Source organism: Xenopus laevis, chromosome 2S, assembly GCF_017654675.1.
Source record: "Xenopus laevis strain J_2021 chromosome 2S, Xenopus_laevis_v10.1, whole genome shotgun sequence".
NCBI classification, from domain to species: domain Eukaryota; kingdom Metazoa; phylum Chordata; class Amphibia; order Anura; family Pipidae; genus Xenopus; species Xenopus laevis.
Genome location: NC_054374.1, coordinates 149,021,790 through 149,046,044, shown reverse-complemented (window position 1 = coordinate 149,046,044; position 24,255 = coordinate 149,021,790). Strand labels below are relative to the sequence as shown.

The 24,255-nt window shown below is 39.0% G+C and overlaps 1 protein-coding gene across 5 annotated transcripts in view; it reads left to right on the top strand.

The window, feature by feature from the left end:
• The window catches only part of sgcg.S (sarcoglycan gamma S homeolog), a 129,581-nt gene extending 111,348 nt beyond the window's left edge, over positions 1-18,233 (top strand). For all 5 annotated transcript variants that reach the window (XM_018250284.2, XM_018250283.2, XM_041584518.1 and 2 more), the window contains exons 6-8: positions 3,850-3,922; positions 15,393-15,516; positions 16,711-18,233. In XM_018250284.2, coding sequence (XP_018105773.1) covers positions 3,850-3,922; positions 15,393-15,516; positions 16,711-16,899 — 386 coding nt within the window. In that variant the 3' untranslated portion in view covers positions 16,900-18,233. The remainder of the gene's footprint in view (positions 1-3,849; positions 3,923-15,392; positions 15,517-16,710) is intronic.
• The last annotated feature ends 6,022 nt before the right edge of the window (positions 18,234-24,255 follow it).

Sequence of the window (24,255 nt, the reverse complement as noted above, 5' to 3'; positions counted from 1 at the left end):
GATAAATCATTTTCCAGGATTGAGGTTAGGCCGCTCTTATTTTATAATAAAAACATATACACAGCATATGAGAAAAGTGCAGGATTGTATCACTTGAGTGGACTGAAATCCATGGCTCAAAGGTGTTTGTGATATCAGAGGTCCTCTGAATGAGAACTGCTGAGACCTATTCACCTGTCTTTGCCCACAGCTGCTGCCTATTCAGATTTGAACTCTCTGCCTATAGTAGATACTATGTCACACTGGTACCATTTGAGTACAAGGAAGTCACCAGTAGCAAATGGCCAGATGTAAGGTTTCCAACTTGTTTAGAAGATCCTTCATGCCAATGTTATATGCAAAGAACGCAAATTAAGGAGATAGAAAAACCATTCATTTCTTTTTTTGCAGAAAACTTGGCTACCCTACCTACTTGGCAAATTTGTAGAGTGTGTCAGTATGATTCCAATTGCAGGTTGAGTTGCTGGTTTCAGCCAATATGTTGCTATGAGGATCAGTGATGTATTTAGGTCTGGTGCTCCTTAGGCTTCAGACCTAGCAGCACCTCCCCAGTGTTGGGCCACACATCACTCCTGGCATATGTCACATTCGGTGCACAGCAGTCCCTATGCCCCTCTGCTGCTGGATTTATGGGTAGTAATGGGCAAATCTGACCTGTTTCGCTTCGCCAAAATTTCTGCAAAAAATCACAAAAATGCATTGAAGTCTATGGGCATCGCACGATGTGGCAAACCAAATTTTTTTTATCGCACAACAATTTATTTCACCAATTGGAGTCTATGGCCGTCATTTTTGCGGTGAAACTCGTTGAAATATTTTGCTCATCACTATTTATGGGGAAAGTCTCCCGCGTCTGCCGCTCTAGGCACAGACCCTCGAGTGCCTGTCAATAAATACGGCCTTATGATGGTCACTAAGTCACTTTGACATCCCACTTGCCATGGGCAGCAAAAACAAAAATTCTGCCAGCACCTAGACAAAGGCTGCAAGTCTCTAAAATGTGCTAACACTTATATGAAGAGTTTTCCAATCAGTATGTCTCCATTCTATAGCTGCTGTTGCACAATGGCCTTGTCAATGGTCACCCAGAAAATCCCCAGCCTTACGTCACTGCCTTCAGGCCCCTTTTCCCTATTGCCAATTCTGCGTAAGTTCTCATTAATAGATGTATCTTTTATTAACCTTATTCCTCTTAGATCACATATGGTCTCTGCTTCTTTATTCTTTTGATAATTACATATCAATTCCAAATCAGTTGGATTTTCCACTGATGTAGAGCAGCTCAATGGGAGTGAAATGTAATTAGCCTCTAAGATTTCCTCCCTCTGCTGATCTGATCTGCATTTAAAATTTAATTATTGGGCTATTACCATAATAATCGTATATTTGCTTCACAAAGAGTATTTCCTGTGATTAAAGCCACCCCAGTGTAGTGTTATTGGTGGCCGAGCTAAATTTCCTGTAGTCGAACGCTCACCGTTTGTAAATGGCTTTTAATATTGACAGATTAAGCATTTTTAGGAACATTAAATATGCATTACAGTAAATGCCATGCAAATCAAGACATGAAAATAATGCCAAGCTTCTAGAGGAAAATATAGTTATAAAAACAGTCAAATGTAAACTATGATGGGCACAAAGCAACATTACCCATTTTTTATTTCATTTTCTATTTATTGTATAAAGAGTCTAAAGTAAGTGTTGTTATTCTTCAGAAGTTTATTATATACGTTTTATTTGTATGTGTTAACTAACACTTAGAAATTATTACAAGTATGGGATTCGTTATCCAGAAACATGATATCCAGAAGGCTCATCTCCCATAGTGTATCTACCCTATTTTAATCACATTTTTTAAAAATGATTTCTTTTTTCTTTTTTTAATAATAAAACAGAACCTTGTACTTGATCCCAGCTATTAATTGGAGGCATAACAAGCCTATTGGGTTTATTTAATGTTTAAATGATTAAATACACAGCCATGTAAAGTAAAGACTGGCACAAACTGGGCCTCAATCCAAAAAATGCTGCTTTGACACCCGAAAAGTCAGAATTTTCCCTGAAATAGGTAGAAAAGCCTGAAATGGTCGATTATCGTTCGAAACCCAGCGCAGTCAATAATATCTTCAAATTTCAAATAGGACCTCTGCCACGGAATTCTACAGGACCTCGACAGGTTGAAGATGGAGTTTTTTCAGATTCAGACTTTTTGTAGCCTCGGGGTATAATAAATCTCGAAAAATTCAAGCTTAGCTTTCTAGTTAAAAAAAACTAGAGTTTTTTAAATTCAGACTTTAATAAATAACCCCCTTAGTTTTGTGTAATGTGATTGGATGTTTTGTTAGACTCATTGTGATTGGCCATGTTTCCCTTAAATAGTGTGTGTTATGGACTTTTGTTTTTTTTAACCTATAATTAACCTATAATTAAGGAACCAGGAGGAGCACAAAACACGTTAAACTTTTTACACAAATAAGACGTAATACTTTGTATTGCAAACTGAGGTCTGGATTGTGCCAGCCTTTACTCTACATGGTGGTGTGATTACTCCTCTTAGCTGAAGGTCTGGGGCGTGTTCATCTGAACCCACTGTTACCCAAGGTGAGTGCATTTCTGCAGATGGGGGTCATTTGTTTTCTATTTTTAAATTTATTTTTTGTTGTCTCAAGGCAGAGAGATCCACAAAAAAAACCCAGGTCCTGTGCATTCTAGATAACCCCATACCTGTATATGTTTGTAGGGACAAAGAGGTTTATTAAGTCCCTATGGCTTTAAATCCCTACACTTCCTAATCTCCCTAGTTGCTGGGCAGATGCCCATGTAGCTAGTTACTTCATTTACATAGTTCTGTTATTGGGTTACTGGCCTATGGCCACTTTCTGCTACACTGTAACACAGTGTCTGGTTAGGGGCGGCTCTTTCTCTTTGGCTTCTGGTTGCTGATCCAACTGGATCCATTCCAGGCAGCCTGGGTTCAACAAGGCCCCGGTAAAGCTGTTCTGCCCTAGAGGGACCTGCACCTCTAGTGAAAGTTGGGGAGCAGGGACCCCATGAAGGAGGCTAAGCCAGGGACAAGTCAAAGCTTTAATAGCACTGTCTAGGACAGTAAAGTAGAGAAATTAATTAGCATGAGCAGCCTGTGCTCAAACCAGGATAGTAGTAGGGAGTAGCTCTCCCCTAGGCTCTGAGTTTGCCTAAAGTGAAGGGACTGCAGCTGGATATTGATTTAGGCTTAGATTTATTCTCCCTGATTATTCCACTGTATGGGATCCAGACCACGCCTGGGCATTCGATCCTACAGGTGCACCTTCAATTATCCAAACTGCTTCCACATGGTGCCACATTTTGCTCTCTCTTTCCTGGCATTTTAACACCTTGTCTGCCATTGCCTCTGTGGGTATAAATGCTGTGGGTCTATTTTCTTGGACAATAAAAGTTTTTTTGTTTGTTTTCTGAAAGAACGTTCTGGCGTCCTTTGTTTTTATTTTTTGCACAGTAGCCTATGTGAGTTGTAGTTCAATTACACCTTTCCTTCCTACCTTCCACATAGCAAAGGCCCTGCCTTGTGTGTTAAGAGTCAAGAGTAACCCTTCCTCTACCGATTAGCTGGTCATTAACCTTTGACTAAGGGTCCTTAGAGATTTGAAACGCGTAAGGCTGTGCCATAAGAACTGAATAAATCAAAAATATTTTTACTAGGTCTGTGTGGATGATTTGCACTTGAGTGCCTGCTCAATTTCGATATGGTCATTAACCTTTATTGGTCTAATATAGCCCAAAATCGTGTTACATGTTTATTTACAGTCTTCCAGGAAATATAATTCATTGTTTTCTTCTTCCTTTTTACAGGACCTCAAGGGGCTTTATTTGAACACTCAGTGGAAACACCGTTGGTCAGAGCTGATTCTTCTAAGCAACTGAGGTAATGACTAGAGACCTACTTACAGCATTGCCCTACCTTTTTCTTAATGCAGATGGAGCAAATGGGCCATTGTTAAAGCAAAACTATATCCTCAGAAAGAATATGTAACCAATAGATTTATAGTAGTGCTGCCCAACTGCAGCCTGTGTGCCGCATCAGGCCAGTGGCTTCCCTTGTGTGGCCCCCACATGAAAGTCTGTCTGCATTAAATATTTGTAAGTACTGAGATTACTCTGCCTGTGTTCCTGTCCTATGCAGCCTTTGTGTGCCATACTCTGCCTGCCCTATGCTCTCTGTGTGTGCCATACTCTGCCTGCCCTATGCTCCCTGTGTTTGCCATACTCTGCCTGCCCTATGCTCCCTGTGTGTGCCATACTCTGCCTGCCCTATGCTCCCTGTGTGTGCCATACTCTGCCTGCCCTATGCTCCCTGTGTGTGCCATACTCTGCCTGCCCTATGCTCTCTGTGTGTGCCATACTCTGCCTGCCCTATGCTCCCTGTGTGTGCCATACTCTGCCTGCCCTATGCTCCCTGTGTGTGCCATACTCTGCTTGCCCTATGCTCTCTGTGTGTGCCATACTCTGCCTGCCCTATGCTCCCTGTGTGTGCCATACTCTGCCTGCCCTATGCTCCCTGTGTGTGCCATACTCTGCCTGCCCCATGCTCTCTGTGTGTGCCATACTCTGCCTGCCCCATGCTCCCTGTGTGTGCCATACTCTGCCTGCCCTATGTTCTCTGTGTGTGCCATACTCTGCCTGCCCTATGTTCTCTGTGTGTGCCATACTCTGCCTGCCCTATGCTCCCTGTGTGTGCCATACTCTGCCTGTCCTACCCTGCCTGTGTAAAGGTCTACTGGTAGATCCTGATCTAACTTTTGGGCGCCTCTGCCTTAGATGTCCTGACTTTCCAAAAGTTTAACAAACAAGGCAGAATACATGCAGAGTATATTTGTCCATTTAATATACCTTCACCAGTGAAAGTTTACTTAAAGAAAAAACTATACCCCCCAAACAATGTTGGTCTCTATAAAAAGATGTTGCATAAAACAGCTCATATGTAAAATCCTGCTTCATGTAAATAAACCATTTTCATAATAATATACTTTTCTAGTAGTATGTGCCATTGGGTAATCATAAATAGAAAATTGCCATTTTAAAAAATAAGGACCGCCCCCTGGGATCATACGATTCCCTGTACTCACAAACATACCAACAAATCATACATGTTAGGTCACATGAGCCAATTAACAGACAGAGTTCTGTCTTTTGCTTCCACACTTCTTCCTGTTACAGTTAGAGTTGAAGTATTTCTGGTCAGGTGATCTCTGAGGCAACACACAGACCATCACGAAATGGTGGTTCAAGGCAAGAGATGTAAAAGGGCAATATTTACTTAAATATATATTCCAGTTTGGTAAGATTCTTTAATATGCCACTTAATATGATATGAACTATCTGTTGCGTAAGTGTTCATTTTGGGGGTGTAGTTTTCCTTTAAGTATGGCACAAATGGCATTATCATATGATGGTGGTATATGGAATAAAACAAAGTGTGCCTTTAACTTGTTTAAAGAAACTATTTCCAAAAATGAAAAAAAGGTCCCTGTCTTGTGTTACACAAACATAAGATTGATGCCATCATGGTTTATAATAACAGCATCTGTGACCTGACAAATTCAATTACTCTCAGTAGAACCTTTATCATTTGTTTAATTACCCAAAGAGTCAGCACATCACAAAATTGAGGTCAATGTGCTCTCTCTGCTTTCAAAACGGCTTATCATTCTCTCTCCAAGCTGCCCATCATGTACTGTATAAATGGAGCTTCTATTTTACTCACGTCTGCCTTCTGTCTGTACTTGCTGTTCTATGCTAATGCATTCTGTATGGTTTTTATAAGGTCTTAATAACTGTTACAGGTTGTTATTGTGCTGGTAGTGCTGGCGGCTATTGTTATGCACATAATTCATACTTAGTCCAAACTTAGACGTAGGAGGAGGAGAACTGGTAGGAGAAAGTATTCCTAATATTACCTGGATGGGCCTTAAGTAATGCAGAACGCTCTCATATTCTCTATTAAATGAATAGAGAAGGTTTTTGGCTTGGCTTTGATCTGGACTCCTAGCCTTCTAGGGAACTGCTCGGCCAGGAGAAATATTTGCTAAAAATAAATTACATGCAAATTATTATTGTTTTATAACTAATATTATTAGGTACAGGGAGTCCTGGAGTTACATACACCCATACTTAATACTCACACTTACATACAGAGGCAATAACAGTAACAAATATGGTTTGCTTGACTTTTATTAGCATTTAGCTTTAAAGGGGACCTGTCACCCAAAAAAAATATTCAAAATCCTATTTTATCACATTAGTCAAGCAAAATGAACTTTAATTATACTATAAAAATTATTTGAATCTTGTTTCCTTCAGTCTGGGAATTCATAATTATAGCAAGCAGGCAGGAGCCATTTTGTGGACACTGTTATTAAAAAAAAGCCTTGTATCATCTCAGAATCTTGTTTGTGCACCAGAATGGGGGACCCGATGTCCATCCCCATGTCCTGGCTACACAATTAAATGGTGAAGAGAACAAGGGAATATGTGGAGAGCAGTGACATCTAGGAAGTGCTGAATGGAAAGTGAAAGTAATTGTCTGCCCCGCCTCTATGCCCAGGGCATAGAGGAGGGGCAGACAATATTTGATTGACAGCTGAGATATTTAAATGTGCTTACAACAGCTATGAATGCTTTAATAAAAAATAGAAATTGGATTTCATGTTTAATTTGAAAAGGACTTTTACTATACAGATTTTTGTGTCTGGGTGACAGGTCCACTTTAATAAACCACCTGCCCCTATCCCCTCTGGTGTGTGTTGTCTACTGCGGAGCACAGAAGGGTAAAAATAAATACTATGTTAAAGGGGTGGTTCACCTTTAAGTTAACTTTTAGTATGTTGTAGAATGACTATTTCAAAGCAACTTTTTAATTGGTATTCATTATTTATTTACTACAGTTTTTTTTTACTATAAGTTATTTGCCTTCTTCTTCTGGCTGTTTCCAGCTTTCTAATAGGGGGTCACTGACCCCATCTAAAAACAAATGCTCTAGAAGGGTTTACATTTTTTGTTGGTAGTGGTGTCAGGCTCCATTTCTATGCGGAATCTGTGCCATGGTTATGGTCTTAGCTTCCTGAATATAATATATACATTATACATACATACATTATATATTACCTACATATAGGTATCCCCTAAAACTGCCGCCCCAGGCACAGGCCCACAGGTTATTTTATGGTAGATACGACCATGCTTGTATCATCAGCCTATAATGACCTTGGATACGTTCCATTATACCCCTTGTTCCAGACCCCAGAGATTAAATATGTTTTTTTTGGGGGGGGGGGAGAGCTCAGTGGCATGTATGTAATCATGGTTATAGCACTTGCCAGCTGCAGTTTAACTATAAATTCATAAAGAAAACGTACACAGCAAAGAAATATATGTTCCTGCTGATTCCATAAGTGCAGAGTAAGAATATCAATGAAAACAACCCATGTCACTTGCTCTCTTTACTTAACACGGCATTGTTGTATCCTTACGTAGATCCTTCCCATCTTCATTCTGTTTCATTTACAGCTCGCTGCGTGTCCAACAGCATTTCCCCAATTCTCTCAGACTGACCTTGTTGCCTCGCTAAAGATCATCCTGACTATTATCTAAAGGAAAATAATAATAATAAAGGTTATATTCACTCTCTTCTGTGGCGCTGCCAGCTTGTACAGTCTGTCTAAATGGATATTTAATAGGGATGCACCAAATCCAGGATTCGGTTCGGGATTCAGCCAAGTTTCGGCCTTTTTCAGCAGGATTTAGATTCGGTCAAATCCTTGTGCCTGGCTGAACCGAATCCTAATTTGCATATGCAAATTGTGGGGAGGGCAGGATTTCACGTGACTTTTTGTTTCAAAACAAGGAAGCAAAATAAATTTTTTCGACTTATTCCCTTACCACCCCTAATTTGCATATGCAAATTAGGATTCAGATTTGGTTCGATATTCGGCCGAATCTTCCAAGATGGATTCAGGGATTCAGCCGAATCCAAAATAGTGGATTCGGTGCATCCCTAATATTTATTAGTGACTTCAGGCATCATTGCCGTTTATCTTATTCTATTTTGTTTTTTTTCCCTTGGTTTCCTCTTTATAGGTTTAATGAGAAAATATAGTAGGGACACTTTTATGGGGTATCTAATCTGTTAAATGGAAAGCTTTATTGGCCCATGAGTGCTCCGATCAGTCACGTATATCAAAGTGTCACAATTTATCCAGTCGACTCCATGTGAATCTTTCTCCTCATTTTACATTTGGCAGGTTATAAAAGTTTGAACACATTTTTGGGCGTTTTAGGGCCATGTTTTATGTGTTAACAGTTTTGTTAATGAAGCTGAAATTGCCCTTTTAAGCTGTGAGATGCAGTTTCCCCAAGAGACCTGCTTATCTTAAATTGTTACAATTGTTTCTTGGCTTATTTTAAGGGGCAATTTTTTTTCGGTGTCAAAATTCACACATTCAAATGTTAATCCCCCATATTTACTTGTAAATTTGAATGCGAGACCATGGAAAAAGTCCTAATTCGAATATTCTACACCTAAAACCTGCTGGGTTCACGTAGAAGTCAATGACAGAGGTCCGTTGAGCCCTTTTGAGATGTTAATAGCCTTCCTGACATTCAAGGTTTTTTTTGGGAGAAAAACTCGATTCATTTTGAGATGTTAATAGCCTTCCTGACATTCAAGGCTTTTTTTGGGAGAAAAACTCGATTCATATGAATTGAATACGATTAGAATTTTCGGGTCAGAACCATTCGCTTGAAAATTAGCCATTCAAAAATTTTTTCTTAACCTCCCAGTCGAAATTGTGAGTATGTTCGAATTAAAAACAATTCACATGAACTTGAAACTTCACCTTAAACGGGCCTCGAAATTGTTACAAATGTATCGAAGTGCGGCTGCTCAAATAGCCTCTTATTTTAATTACATTTCAGAAACTTTGTATCTTTTCTGGCATCAGTGCAGCAGATCAAAGAGAAACTCGGGATATTTCAGTAACAAACCCGAGACTGAGGACTGAGCTGTCAAAATCGGGATTGTCCACAGAAAACGGGAAATTGGGAGGTATGCAGTGGGTCAGGTGTGGGTTGGCTTTACACAAGCCACACATCAATACTGAATTGGCTCTGCAATAGGTGGCTATATAAGACAAAGATTGCCCCTTGTTTGGTGGATCTTCGGGTGTATGGCCAGCTTTGGTAAAAGCCCTTTAAACAAACAAACTCTTCTGAGCACTTTTGCAATTTACAATAATTTAAGATAATTGAAACTAGCTATTCTGTAATGTTCAGCCTATCAGGAGGGAAGGAAGTGTCACAATGGGGCCCTTCCGTGTGGAAAGTAGTGATGTGCAAATCTGGCCCGAATTTTTGCCTGAAAAATTAGTGAAACGGCAAAAAAATTCCCGTCAATGGACGTCAAAATTACTTGATGCGAGTGGCAATTTTTATATGCGCAACTATTTTGTCCAAATGCATTAAAGTCAAAGGGCATCCGAATAATTTTGACGTCCGTCAATTGGTATGCGCAACAATTTTTTTTTGACAAGGCATATTTTTCGCAAATCTATGCCTGGCACATTTTATTCGCCCATCACTAGTGGCAAGCAGTGAGCCAGTGGGTCTACAAACAGCTCACTATCCTCTCCATCTCAAGCTCCTGCAAGATATCGATAACAGCACAGGCCTTATTCAATTACTTGGTTACAATACTCCTGAGTGAGTCACATGCTACAGCCTGTGGGGTCCCTAAAACTATTTTAGAATTAAATATATTATTTTACATTATTTTAGAATTTATCCTACTACACTTACCTGAGACAGGAGGCAATGCTAACTTTTAAAAGAAGCAAACAGACTGTTTACCTATTCTGCAGCAACACCATGATATATAGATAGATGATAGATAGATAGATGATAGATAGATAGATGATTGATAGATAGATAATAGATAGATAGATAGATAGATAGATAGATAGATAGATAGATAGATAGATAGATAGATAGATAGATATTAGATAGATAGATATTAGATAGATAGATATTAGATAGATAGATATTACATAGATATTACATAGATATTAGATAGATATTAGATAGAAAGATAGATAGATAGATAGATAGATAGATAGACATTAGGATAGATAGATATTAGATAGATATTAGATAGATATTAGATAGATAGATAGATAGATATTAGATAGATAGATATTACATAGATAGATATAAGATAGATAGATATTAGATAGATAGATAGATAGATAGATAGATAGATAGATAGATAGATAGATAGATAGATATTAGGATAGATAGATATTAGATAGATAGATATTAGGATCGATAAATATTAGATAGATAGATAGATAGATATTAGGATCGATAGATATTAGATAGATAGATAGATAGATAGATAGTAGGCTCGATAGATATTAGATAGATAGATAGATATTAAGATAGATATTAAGATAGATATTAAGATAGATAGATATTAAGATAGATAAATATTAAGATAGATATTAAGATAGATAGATAGATAGATAGATATTAGATAGATCTTCTATTATATATAGTTATAGTTTATAGGCAGGATACCATGTTATTTGAAGCAGCAGCGCAGCATAAATGAAATATAAAGTAAGTACATCAAGAGGTTCTTTCGGTGATGTACATTACGGATCAATCTTTTGTTTCCATTATGCCTTGCTGCTTTTTATAGAGCAATGAAATATCCAGCCTTTTAACTTTAAAGGGTCAGGAGCAGAGTGCTCAAATGTGGAACCTAAGAGCATTGATTGTTGATATCTCTACATGAATTTGCACCAGCTTTAAACCTAAAGAACACACTGAAGTTCAGCAAATGGACAGGTTCACTTTTTCTCGTGTACCGAGGTCCCCGCAGGGTTCTAATTCACTGTAACAAACAAAATTGCTATATGATTCAGTCTTGTGGATACAAGGCATGGAGCCACTTTATGTTAAATGGGTTGTTCACCTTTCAATGAACTATTAGTATGATGCAGAGAGGGATATTCTGATACAATTTGCTCTTTTCATTTTTTATTATTTGTGATTTTAAGTTATTTAGCTTTTCATTCAGCCATCTTGTTGCTAGGGTCCAAAGTACCCTAGCAACCATGCATTGATTTGAATAAGAGACTGGAATATGAATAGGAGAGGCCTGAATAGAAAGAAGAGTAATAAAAGGTAGCATTCTTGGCTATTCTTTAACATACTAAAATGTAACTTAAAGGTGGACCACCCCTTTAAAGGGATACTGTCATGGGAAAACATGTTTTTTTTCAAAACGCATCAGTTAATAGTGCTGCTTTAGCAGAATTCTGAACTGAAATCCATTTTTCAAAAGAGCAAACAGATTTTTTTATATTCAATTTTGAAATCTGACATGGGGCTAGACATATTGTCAGTTTAGTAGGAGTGGAAAGGGAAATCACGTGACTTTTCGTCACAAAACAAGGAAGTAAAAAAAATTCCACTTGTTCCTTTCCCGTCCCTAATTTGAATATGCAAATTAGGATTCTACATCTATATTATGAAAGATTATGATCACCCTATATAGAAGAATTATATTTATACTTTCCTCCATTCACTAACTTAGGGCAGTTGTTTTCCTTTGCATTCATCTCCCTGGGTTTCTGTAGGAATAGCATTAATGTGAACAAACTAACAATGTTTGCTTATGCCAATATTCTGTATTTATTTTCCTGAACTAAACATCTGCAGCAGGGGCAGGTAAGAGTATAGTATCTAATCCAGTTCCTTAATTAGGCAACCCTTAATACCCTATCCCCTAGAAAATGCGTCCCCTTGACCCTTGAATAATATGCAAATGTAAAGAGTGTTGAAGATCCACACAACCATGCAAATTGCCAAATAAAGACTATGGTTGCTGATATGGTAGCTCCATGGAAAATAAAACCCTACCGGGGTCACTTCTTCAAAAATATACAATGTATATACTGCTTGTGAAACCTCCAAAACCCTTGTGTCTTTATGTCTACACGTAAAAACGAGCTTTGCGCAACATCAAAGAGGGTTGTTGCTTGTGAGTCACTGGTTGTAGTTTAGAGGGATCTTGTTATGTGGGGATAGAGGTTTCACGCACATTCATTTTATGCCCCTCTAGGACAGTATTTAGCTCTCTTACTGGGCTACTAAATACCCCACTCAATGTGATTGTATAGACCAGTGGCTCGTGAGTAACATGTTGCTCTCCAACCCCTTGGATGTTGCTCCCAGTGGTCTCAAAGCAGGTCCTTATGTTTGAATTCCAGGCTTGGAGGCAAGTTTTGGTTGTATAAAAACCAGGTGTACTGCCAAACAGACCCTCCGGTAGGCTGCCAGTCCAAACAGCCCTATTTGGTACCACCCTGGAATGTTTTTCATGCTTGTGTTGCTCCACAACTCTGTTTAATTATGAATGTGGCTGTTGGGTAAAAAAAGGTTGGGGACCCCTGGTATAGAGGACTTATAATAGGGACTGAATTAGTTTGTAGCATCAGACTCAAAGATATTCTCACTTTTAAATGTAGGCAGGGCATACTATCCCCTACATTCGGCCTAGTGCTTTTATATGGTCATGGGACTCCTCTGTGCCTGATAATATCATTATAATTTAAAATGGTGGGTACTCTACTATATAAATGGTTCTTATTGATGTGATCTGTGATAAACAGAGCTTAGTGATGTCATTTTTGTCACATGACTCACTAAAACTTCTAAAACTTGTGTATTATACTAAATAAAGTACCCCTTTGGCCACGTACTTTTATTTGGTCATGGAACTCCTCGGTGTCTTATAATATCCTTATATTTTACTATAGGGGGTTTATTCACTATATATATGTATATATGTAGGAAGCTCTTTTCCACCCTCCACTCTGTTCCCCACAGTCTCCTTTCCTCTTTTCCACTACTATCTCCTTGCATTATGTTCTGCTTTGATATTTCCCTGGTGTCCATTCACCTCTGCTCTATGCCTCTTTTTTTTCATTTGGTGTCTCTCCATTTGCCCTTCCCCATTTCTGCCGAGTACCTTCAGTTCATGTTTATTTGTTTTGCTCTCATTCCCTCCCTGCGATCCTGCCTACCATCAGTAGTGCCATCGTATTTGGTGCAGTGGAAGGTGAGAGAGCGCAGAGGAGTAGGGAATATAGAGAGGGAAAGGGGCAACAGGGTGGGAGTGAGTGAGCAAGTAAGTGACATGCAGAAAATGTAACAGTGACTGTAACACTGTGACCTTGAAAATGTGAGCAGCCCTGATCACTGTGTCTGTGTCTTTAAGTTATAAAAGACACGTTCTGACATCAGAATCCACCATTTACTGTATATAGTGAATAATCTATCGTCTATTGTAAAATATAAGGACAATAGTAGCCACCGAGACATTCCATGGTATTTATACAAATCGTGGAACTTTAAGATGACTTCTAATATCCTCAAATTTTACAGTAGTGGGGTACACTATTATTTTACACACGTTTCAGTGAATCATGTAACACTGTTTATAAGGAGATCATTTACAGTTTGGCCATTAAAAAAGGACCTTCATGTGAGACATGAATGACATCACTGAATGACATCACTGTATACGGAGTATAACCAATAGCATGACTTTTGGGTATTATGATGCTGAACGGAGCTGGTGATTTTTATGTTTAATAATAATTTTGTGGTGAGAGAAATGCTGTTAACTATCGGCAAGAAAGGGGTTTATAGAGCAGTAAACTGATGGGAGTCTCTGCCAGAGAACACTGTATTGGCAGCTTGCTTTAACTCCTCTGGAGAAGAATTGGGTAACCTCTTTTGGATAAGATGGATATTTAGGGCTACGATAATTCATTGAAATGTTGTTTTATTTCCAAGCAGAAATACATGAGAGAGATATTGATGCCAGGTCCATATTTTAGTGGTTTGGGATTTAGCCTTGACTTGAAGAAGGCCTCCTATTCTTTCATATAAATCTTTGGTCAGGCATCCTATTCATTATGCAGAGCTGTCTTTGGGCAACATTTCAAAAAAATTTATTTATTTATATATTGAAGGGAAAAAGTGTTGGACAGGCAACTGAACCTCTTTTTTTTTTTTTTAAAAAAAAAAAAATTGAGTCAAAATGTAATTTGTTCTGATGGGAAAAGGAATGTTTTAAATGCATGGGAGACCTGTGAGTAAATATCTTAAGGTCAGTACAAAAGAAATTCTTTTCAACTAAACCAAAGTTAAAAACAAAATAGCCAAATTTGCAGAAGGGTAAATATACAGGTATGGGACCTGTTATCCAGAATGCTCAGGACCTGGGGCTTTCTGGATAACAGATCTTTCCTTAATTTGGATCTTCATACCTTAAAATATCATGCAAACATTAAATAAACTCAATAGGCTGGTTTTGCTTCCAATATGGATTAATTTATATCTTAGTTGGGATCAAGTACAAGGTACTGTTTTATTATTACAGAGAAAAAGGAAATATTTTTTAAACATTTGGATAAAATGGAGCCTATGGGAGACAGTTGTTCTGTAATTCAAAACTTTCTGGATAACGGGTTTTCCAGATAACTGCATAATCCGTGATATGGATCTTCATACCTTAAGTCTACTAAAAAAACGTGTTAACATTAAATAAACCCAGTAGGCTGGTTTTGCTTCCAATAAGGATTAATTATATCTTAGTTGAGATCAAGTACAAGGTCCTGTTTTATTATTACAAAGAAAAAAGAAATCATTTGTTAAAAATTTGGATTATTTGTAATAAAAATGTAGCCTATGGGAACTCTGAACTTTCCTATACCTGTATTGACATTTAAAGGGGTGGTTCAGCTTTGAGTTAACCTTTATTTTAGTATGTTATAGAATGACCAATTCTAAGCAACTTTTTGATTGGCCTCCATTGCTTCTTCTTTATAGTTTTTGAATTATTTGTCTGCTGACTCTCTCCAGCTTTGAAATGGGGGTCACTGACCCCTTCTAAAAAAACAAATGCTTCGTAAGACTAAACATTTATTGTTATTACTACTTTTTATTACTCGTCTTTTTATTAAGGCCTTCTCATGGAGGTGAGAGCTCCAGGCACCCACAGCATCAATAGGTTCCCTTGATTCACCAGCAGTGCTGAGCTCAACTATACAGAAGTGCGAGGAGCATGTACTTTTAATTAATCACAGCAATACGCTATGTGCTTCCCTTTTGTGCATATACAGCTCCGCTAGAGTTTCTCAATGCATCAGAGTGCCTATTTATGGCTCTTTTGGTGCCCTCACAAGTCTATTTATGTTTTACAGCAGGTGTTCAATGAAGGTCTTAAATGTGAATTTTAATATTAACATGTTTTCTATTCCGTCCAGACTAGAATCACCTACTCGCTCTCTGAGCATCGATGCACCAAAAGGAGTTCACATAAAGGCTCAAGCCGGAAACATTGAGGTTCTTTCTCAACAGGACATCAAGTTACAAAGCAGCGATGGAATGGTTTGTACTTTTTGAAAACCTTTTTTTGTTTTACAAAATGTTATGCCAGCAGAATGAAATGTATCCATTCTATGCACTTTCTATTTTGTATAATGGGGCTTGGTCTATTAGGGAATATGATGAAAGTAGCATTAAAGGGGAACTATCGCAGAAATGAAAATTAAAATGTAAGCTTCACCATACTGAGATAAGAGTTTTCTAAATACAATCAATTAGAAATTCTGTACCGTTTCTGAAATAATCAAGTTTATCTTCTATTCCCTCTCTCAGCATCTGTTTCTCTTCATTCTGTCTTCAGGCAAGAATTGGGTGTCAGATATTCATTGACAGTTAGATCCAATATATCTTATAGGGGGGCTCCTTTTGCCTAGAAGATGTATTAGAGCTCACTCTATTAAAATCACCAGACATCATGGGGCAGATGTATCAAGGGTCGAATTTCGAGGGGTTAAATCCCTCGAAATCCGACTGTGGAATAGAATCGAATAGGCAATTCGGGCGGATTTACGTGCTGGTGAATAGTCGAATGGGCGAATATTCGCCCGGCGAATAGGCGCATGATCGAATATTCGATCGAAGGATTTTCATTCGCTTGAATGCCTTTTTATTCGATCAAAAACTTAGAAAACAAGCCTATGGGTGGCGAAGGAGGCAGTCGAAGTATTTTTAAAAGAGACAGTACTTCGACTATCGAATGGGCGAATAGTCACATCGTTTTTGCGCTCAATCTATTCGAATCATTCTACTCAGGCGAATTTACGCCAATTCGATAGTCGAGGAGCACAAAAAACTACTCGAAATTCGAGCTTTTTTCCCTCTATTCATTCACCCAAGCTTGGTGAATGTGCCCCCATGTCTCTCTACATGTAGGATTTGTGCCAAAGGCAGTTATTTTGTTAGATTTTGTTTTTACTGGAATCAGTTATATGAGTGATCTCTAATACATACTCTAATACTGCTAGGAAAAGTGCCCCTCTATAAGTTCTATTGGATCTCAACAGATGCTGAGAGAGGATTAGTGAAGATAAACTTGATTATTTCAGAAACTATGGAGAATATTTAATTGATTGTATTCTTATTTCCGTATGCTGAAGCTTATATTAAATTTTCATTTTCGCCCAGGATATATTTTATTGGTGACTTTTTTACTACATATAACTGTTCTCCTTCGTTTCTGTCGTTGTTGTGTTCCAGCTGGTACTTGATGCCGAAACGGTGCGACTGCCCAAGCTAAGCCTGCCGACTCCTCCTTCTGACTCGCGTCGTAATTCCGGCAGCTCTCAGGAACTTTATGAGATTTGCGTTTGCCCGGACGGGAAACTCTACTTGTCAGTAGCCGGTTATGGATCGACATGCCAAGAGTACAGTCGCCACTGCCAATAAGAACTGACCCTGCCAGGATGCCGACCCCGCTATACATTTTATAGAGTCTGAAGAAGTCCCGCCACCAGCTGAGGATTTTCAGACGCAAGAGGCAACACATGGGTTGTATATTTGTATTTTTAAAACCGCTGACTTTTCAAGAGAAACAGCAATCTTAATATTTTTGTAGCCTATGTAATATAGCACAAGCTAATCCTGACTTGAAAATGTGTTACCACTGATATTGTCTCTGCTGAAGCAAATGGAAAGAACTTTAGCCTGAAGTCCAGCAGTAAATATAAAAATAAATAAATAAAAAATAAAGCCAACGAATCAGGTTGAGTGTAGAATATTTATCTTATAGAAGTGCATTTCATACGAAGGCTGCTTAATTATAGTCACCATGTGCCCATAGGAAAGCACTCCACTATCTTGTGTATATGTAAAAAGCCCACTGTGCCTGATTAATAGCAATAGGTATTGGTAACCAACAATCTGGGTTTGAAATTCCAGGCACCTTTGCAGAATGTGTGCCGAAATGAATAGGGTGCAGACAAGCAACATAATTGATATGGTGACCACCACCAGCTGTTATTTCCATGACTTCATTCAAGAATAGTAACAATGAAAAATAATGTAGGTCAAATGATTTGATAATTAGTTCAGAATTCAGGTCAGTTTCTCTGATTGAAGACTCAGCTCCAAAAGAAGATAGAAGCCAGTTGGCTCAACGCTATTGATAACCCTACACAGTGGAAACAACAGTCTTAAAGAACCAGTAACACCAAATGAAACTTATTCGTTGGACAAGTCATACCAGTTATTTCATTTGTGAGCATGTTCAAATATTTTGTTTGAAGTGGAAGTCATGTATATTATTGCCTAGTGTTTGCTCTGCTGTGTTCATCCAGATTTTATTCCAAGTTCCACCAGTTCACTGTGTCCAACAAGACCTTAAATCATACATAGCACTGGCCTCCCGTAAGCTCTAACTCAATATTACTTTGAATATTTATGGATTTTAAGATATGGATTTATCAATCCAAAAAAAATCTTGAAGAAAAAACTGTCAGTGGGAGGTACAGTATATTTTCAACATTTAAGCTATTTTATTTTCCCAGACTCATTGGGGCAAGTTCACTAAAGGGTGAATTTTTGCACACACACTTCTCGTCAACTTCTCTAGGTGCAAATTCGCTACCACTAAGCTAATTCACTAAAATGTGAAGTTGCATCTTGGCAGCCAAACACTGGTGACGTTTCGCTAGCGTTAGTTCATCTGTGCGAGAATTTCATAGCAAACTTTCGTATTCGTTTCTGGCTAGAGAAACTTCATTAGTACATTGAATAGGGCGGGTACGTAAAGGTCATATATATGTCTTTATTAGAGATGTTGGTGCAAATGCTTGAAGTGGCCACTTATTATTACACATGTCCAAGGAAGCAAAATAAAGACAAAAGAGATCCTCTGATGCTCTAGACATGAGCCCATCCTAAAACATGTTTGCCTGGTCTAAGCTGGAGAAGGAAACACTGGTCGAAAGAGGTAACGTTCTGTAAAAGTCACACTTTAGTGAATTTGCGGAGTAACGATTGTTCGCCTGAGCGAAAATTCGCCAGCGATAGCCTTTTTCACTAGCGAATTGTCCTCTACGTCTGTTAGGAAATTGGCCATCTCCCTGCGGATGGGATTTCTGGCGAATTTTCGTTAGCGATGGCCACTTCTCTCTTTAGTAAATCTGCGATTGCGCTACGTTCCACTGATTTACTCCAAGTTTTTTCCAATCTGAGGTTTTTTTCCCCCTGAAATATGCTAGGGATGTAAAAAAAAAATTAAAAAAAACGTGAACAAAAAATTCATGCTTAATTGTGTGGGGTTTTTTCTATAATCAGTTTTGGAAAATAAAATGTACTTGAAAACTGATCAGTCGGCTTCTCCATGAACATTATGGGGCTATCCTTTTGCTATTGGCAAACTGATCAGAATTAACTCGTATGAATGCATTTAAAACATTTAGCTGTCCTGGTGTTACTGAGCCTTTAACATGGTTTCCTAATTTTGATTCTACAATTCTTGTAATTTCATCCAATGGTCCCATTATTCTAATGCAGGCGTCCCCAACCTTTTATACTTGTGAGCCCCATTCAAATGTAAAAAGAGTTGGGGAGCAACACAAGCATGACATTGGGGGTGCCAAATATGGGCTGTGATTGGCTTATTGGTTGTCCTTATGTGCACAGGCAGCCTACAGGAGGCTCAGTTTGGCAGTATTGTTTTAATGCAACTAAAACTTGCATCCAAGTCAGAAATTCAAAAATAATCACCTGCTTTATTTCTACTGGGAGCAACATCCAAGGGGTTGGTGAGTAACATGTTGCTCACGAGCCACTGGTTGGGGACCAGCCTGCTTGGTTTTTACCGACCCTACTCTATGCAACTCCCCAGGCTATACCCTGTCGTGTGTTGGGTGTCTGTTCCTCAGTGTATAACAGTTTAAAGCATATAGGCCTGCAGGGTATACAGTGTATAGACTGATCATTTCACAGGAGGGAAGAATGTATGACACAGATGGAGAATACAGGACAGAGGGAAAGTGCACTAGGACAGTCATGTATACAAGTTGTGTTTATAGATTCTTCCCACCATATGAATCCTGTTTCACAATTACAATGTATTTTTAAAATGTGCTTTTTGTGCAATAATAAAATATTATCCACAACTTCTCTCTCTCTTTTACTTTGTATTTACCACATCCAATCTCCTCACTCTAGACCAGAGGTTGCCAATGGGGATTGGCACACAAGAAAAGTATAAAACAATTTCCTGCGCATTCCCAGTGTTTCTGAATCAATGAGGGTGTGGTTGAGTAGCATGCCTCCCCCTTAAAATCCTGCCGCCCTAGGCCCAAGCCTTGGTGGCCTTTCCAGAAATCCGGGCCTGGAGTTTGCAGATGTATTGGGTTCAAGCCTGTGTCTTATCTCATGACTAACATATCCTCAGGCTGAATTCACTCCGAATATCGTACTAACATATCCTCAGGCTGAATTCACCCTGAATAATGTACTAACATATCCTCAGGCTGAATTCACCCTAAATATCGTACTCGCATAGTCTCAGGCTTTTTTCCCTCCGAATATCGTACTAACATACCCTCAGGCTGAAGTCACCCCAAATATCATACGAACATATCATCAGGCTGAATTCACCCCCAATTTAGTACTAACAAATCCTCAGGCTGAATTCCCCCCCAAATATCATACTAACATATCCGCAGGCTATATTCACCCCCAATTTAGTACTAACATATCCGCAGGGTGATTTCACCCAGAATGTCGTACTAAAGTATCCTCAGGCTGAACCCTATATTTTTTCCTTTACTTTCAGTTATAGGACAGAGTCATATTAGTTTTGTTTATTGATTTATAGCGATGAACGAATTTTTTTGCAAAGTTTTGCCGCAAAAATGACTTCAATGGGTGAAAAAAAAATCAAAAAAAACTTTGTCGCCTATAGACTTTAATGCTTTTTGGCAAATTTTCGGCAATGAGAAACAGGTCAGATTTGCTCATTACTGTTGATTTATTATATGATTTTGAAAATGCTTTTAGACCAGGCTGAACAAAAGCAGATTTCACCTTAACTACTAGTGTTAGGTTTCTTGCTAATCTTAACATGGATCTAGGACTTACTCTTATGTAATAAAAGGCAATACGTTTGACTAGGTGCAGTAACCCATAGCAACCAATTAGAGTTGACCAGTGAATGCTACCAGGCAATTGGTTTTTCTGGGTTACAGCACCTGGGAAAATTTAGAGGGGGTCAATCAATACTGCAAGTGCTTACCTTGCCCATAGTCAACTGCACAAAAATTCCCATTTGCTCGTTAGGTAATGTTATTGTTAATAAACGCTCCTTCCACTTCCATAATGTTACATTCTTGTCGTTGCCTTCTTTCTGTCCTGAATTTAGCACTATTACAAAAAGTGATGAGACAGAGCCCTGGGGCTACTGCAACCTCTGAACCAAGTAATAGCCCAAGGCACCTCCCCTTTAGACTGCAGTTCTATCTGGAATTGCACTTTGCCGTAAGTATATGACCCCTTGGGGGTTATGTAATAAAAGGCACAAAGTGTGCTCAGGAGCAGTAACCCATAGCCAACCAATAAGCAAAAAGCATTTCCTGGTCTTCCTGTTTAAAAGCAATCATCTTATTGGTTGCTATGGGTTACTGCTCCTGGGCAAACTTAGTCTGGGTCATTTATCAACACTGGAAAAATTTGCCCATGGGCAGTAACCCATGGCAACCAACCAGATTGTTGCATACATTGTTCTTCTTGCAGTTGGCTTTAAAAAGCTAATCACTGATTGGTTGCTATAGGTAACTGCCCATGGGCAAATTTGCCTAGTGTTGATAAATAAGCCTCAGTGACTTTTATTACATATGGGGGTTATTAAGTGTCATATTACAAAATCCAATAAGACAACAGATACCAGCTATGATATGAATCAAGTAGGCAGCAGATCCTTGAATTGCATTATTCCTAAAGGAAGTCTGATCTTTTGCCACCAGTAGCATTGACACCGAACAATCATTCCATAGATGAATCAGGTTATTATTTCATAAAATGGAAAACAAGACCAATCAGTGTAGCAAGCTGGGCAAACAAGGTTTTGAGCTGTATTAAAAGGGGCATAGATTATCTGGTTGGAGAGGACATTCTTCCATTTTACAGAAAGCTGAAAATTTCTCATCTAGAATATGCCATACAGTTTTGGTCTCCAGTGCTCAAATGGGACATTATTGTATTAGAGAGGGTCCAGAGAAGGGCAACTAAGCTGGTAAAAGGTATGGAAAATCTTAGCTATGAGGAAAGACTCTATCAAAATATAACTCACTCCCCTGGGAACCTGTGGCAGCCCATTTCCTGACCCTCCATGCCAGGCAAAGTCCCGCAACTCCTTTGGCAGACAAATAGTCTCAGTCCCTTTTCCCCAAAGAGCACATTTGTCCCCAGTTAGCGCTACCTGCCCCAAATACCTTTCCCACTGGACAAGATATTGGCTCCCACGTGGCAGGCACACAAACAGCCTGTTTCACAAACAGAAGATATGCTGGATCCTTATTCTCTTCTACCCTCCCTAAGGCACAACTCACACACAGAGCTGGCAGGGTCACCTAGAGCTGGAACAGGCATCCACAGTGATAAATCCTTTTATCCAAGGACAGCAGCTTGCTTTATCTTCAGGGTTTAGCTCCTAGCACTGTCTATAGCGCGAGCACGATAACCCTCTTTATTTCTCGTAACACAGCTCTCAGTACTGTCTATAGCGCGAGCCCTCAAATATCTTTCTCTGCAGAACTACAGCTCCCAGCACTATCCATAGCGCGAGCACAAAAGATGTCCAGCAAACACCAAACCGGCATAGTTGAGCTTTCCAGGCTTTTTGAATACTCTGCATCAGGGCTATCGAACTCCCTTTTAGCCCCTTACATCTTTTCATGAGTTCTGTTCACCTTCCTACATGAAAGTGAAAGTAGGAATCCTCCAGCAGTAATGGCTGCAAGCACATGGCAATCTCCTTTTATATAGCACAGCAGTGACACCTTGTGGCTGCTTTTGGGATCAGCCATGCTGCACCAATCAGGAAACTGTATACACCACGAGGCTCCAAATGAAAAGGGGAACTTATGCCTCAGGGTCCCTACATAAGCTTATGGTGGAAATGAGAAAGGGCCCACTGGGGCATGGGACCAATATAACCTCTAAGGTGTGCTCTCATGCACACGCACACAAATTTTGAGGTCAGTACACACAACAAATTGTGGTGCAAACAAAGAATTTTGTGTGAAAACATAACATTTTTTATACATTTTGACCTGAGCACGCATAAGTTTAAAATGTGCGCTTAATAGAATTTATTCACACACATAGCTGAAAAGGAATTAGAGGGAACATGTAAGGAGCAAGCTAAACAGGCAGCAGAGCTCCTATCAGGATCCACATCAGAACCCAGCATTATAGGCCCACCAGTAGATCTATAGATAAAGTTCAGCAGCAACCCCCAGCATCCTCTGAATGCTAGAAAGGTTGAATAGGCAGAGGGAGCAGAATAGGAAAGAATTATCAGCTTCATACAGGCTCCTCACTTAAATTGGGGCTTTTCCCCAGCGTTGCATGAAGGTAGATTTGAGAATCCAGGTAGAGAAGGAGGATTCGCCCTGTTGCACAACTGCACCTCTATATGCAGGAGTCCTTTTGTTGCTCCTTATCTGACATACATCAGATATAATGCTGAGCCTTCTCCTCCCAAGGCCACCATAAGCCATCTCCACTGCCTTTCACTCCAATGCTCTCAGTCTGGGGGTGCACCTGAAGCAGTTTATTAGGGGCTTTTGGTAGCATATTTCCATGTTTTGTGTTTTTTTATGTAGGTTTAAAAAACTTTCACTCATTACAGAATTCATCTACTATTGTAGGTTCTAATAGACCATCTTAACCAGAAGGTTGTCCTTGCTCTACTCCATGATGTCGGGTGGACAGACAATCCCAGGGTCCACAGGATTTTCCCTTGTACCCCAGTTTTTCTGTTCTACTCTGTCCATGGTTTCTCATTTATGAATGGCACAAAGGGTGATTTTAAGCAACACATGCCTGTCACTGGACTGCACTAGGTGCTACAATTAGTGACTGATCCTGAAGTGCAAGCACCTAAAACCTGAGTGTGGCAGTATCAGCCCACAATTCTGTTCTGGGTAGCTTGATAGGATTCTTTTTAAAGAAAATGGACTTCAAAAAGCATACATTATAGAAAATAAAAGATCATAGAGATGCCTTCCCCACCTCTAATCTTGGTACCCACTCAGTAGTGTTACAATACTTTGTATCAAATACTGGCCACAACTGTATATTGAGGGGGTTATTTATAAAAATCCAAATTTTTCTGATTATTTAATTTAAAAAAGTCCATCCACGATTTGACCTTATTTATTATTAAAAAACACGATTTAATCCCATCGGGGAAAAACTAGATAAAATCGTTCGAAAACCGGAATCGCACGATTTTTCCAGATAGCTTTTTTCCAAATAGCTTGATTTTTTTATGGGTTTTTTTTCCGAAAAGCACAAATTTTTGCCCAAAAAAGTCAAATTTTCAGGCTAATTCCTGCGCAGACCACAGAAAATTACAAATAGGATAGGGACCTCTCCCATTTACTTATGTACAACTTCCGCAGGTCTGAGTTGGAGGGATTTTTTTTGGATTCTGACTTTTTGCAGCCCCAGGGTATAATAAATCATAAAAAAATTGCGTTTTTTATCAAATTAATTTTTCATAGTAAAAAAACTTGAGTTTTAGCATTCGGACTTTATTAAACA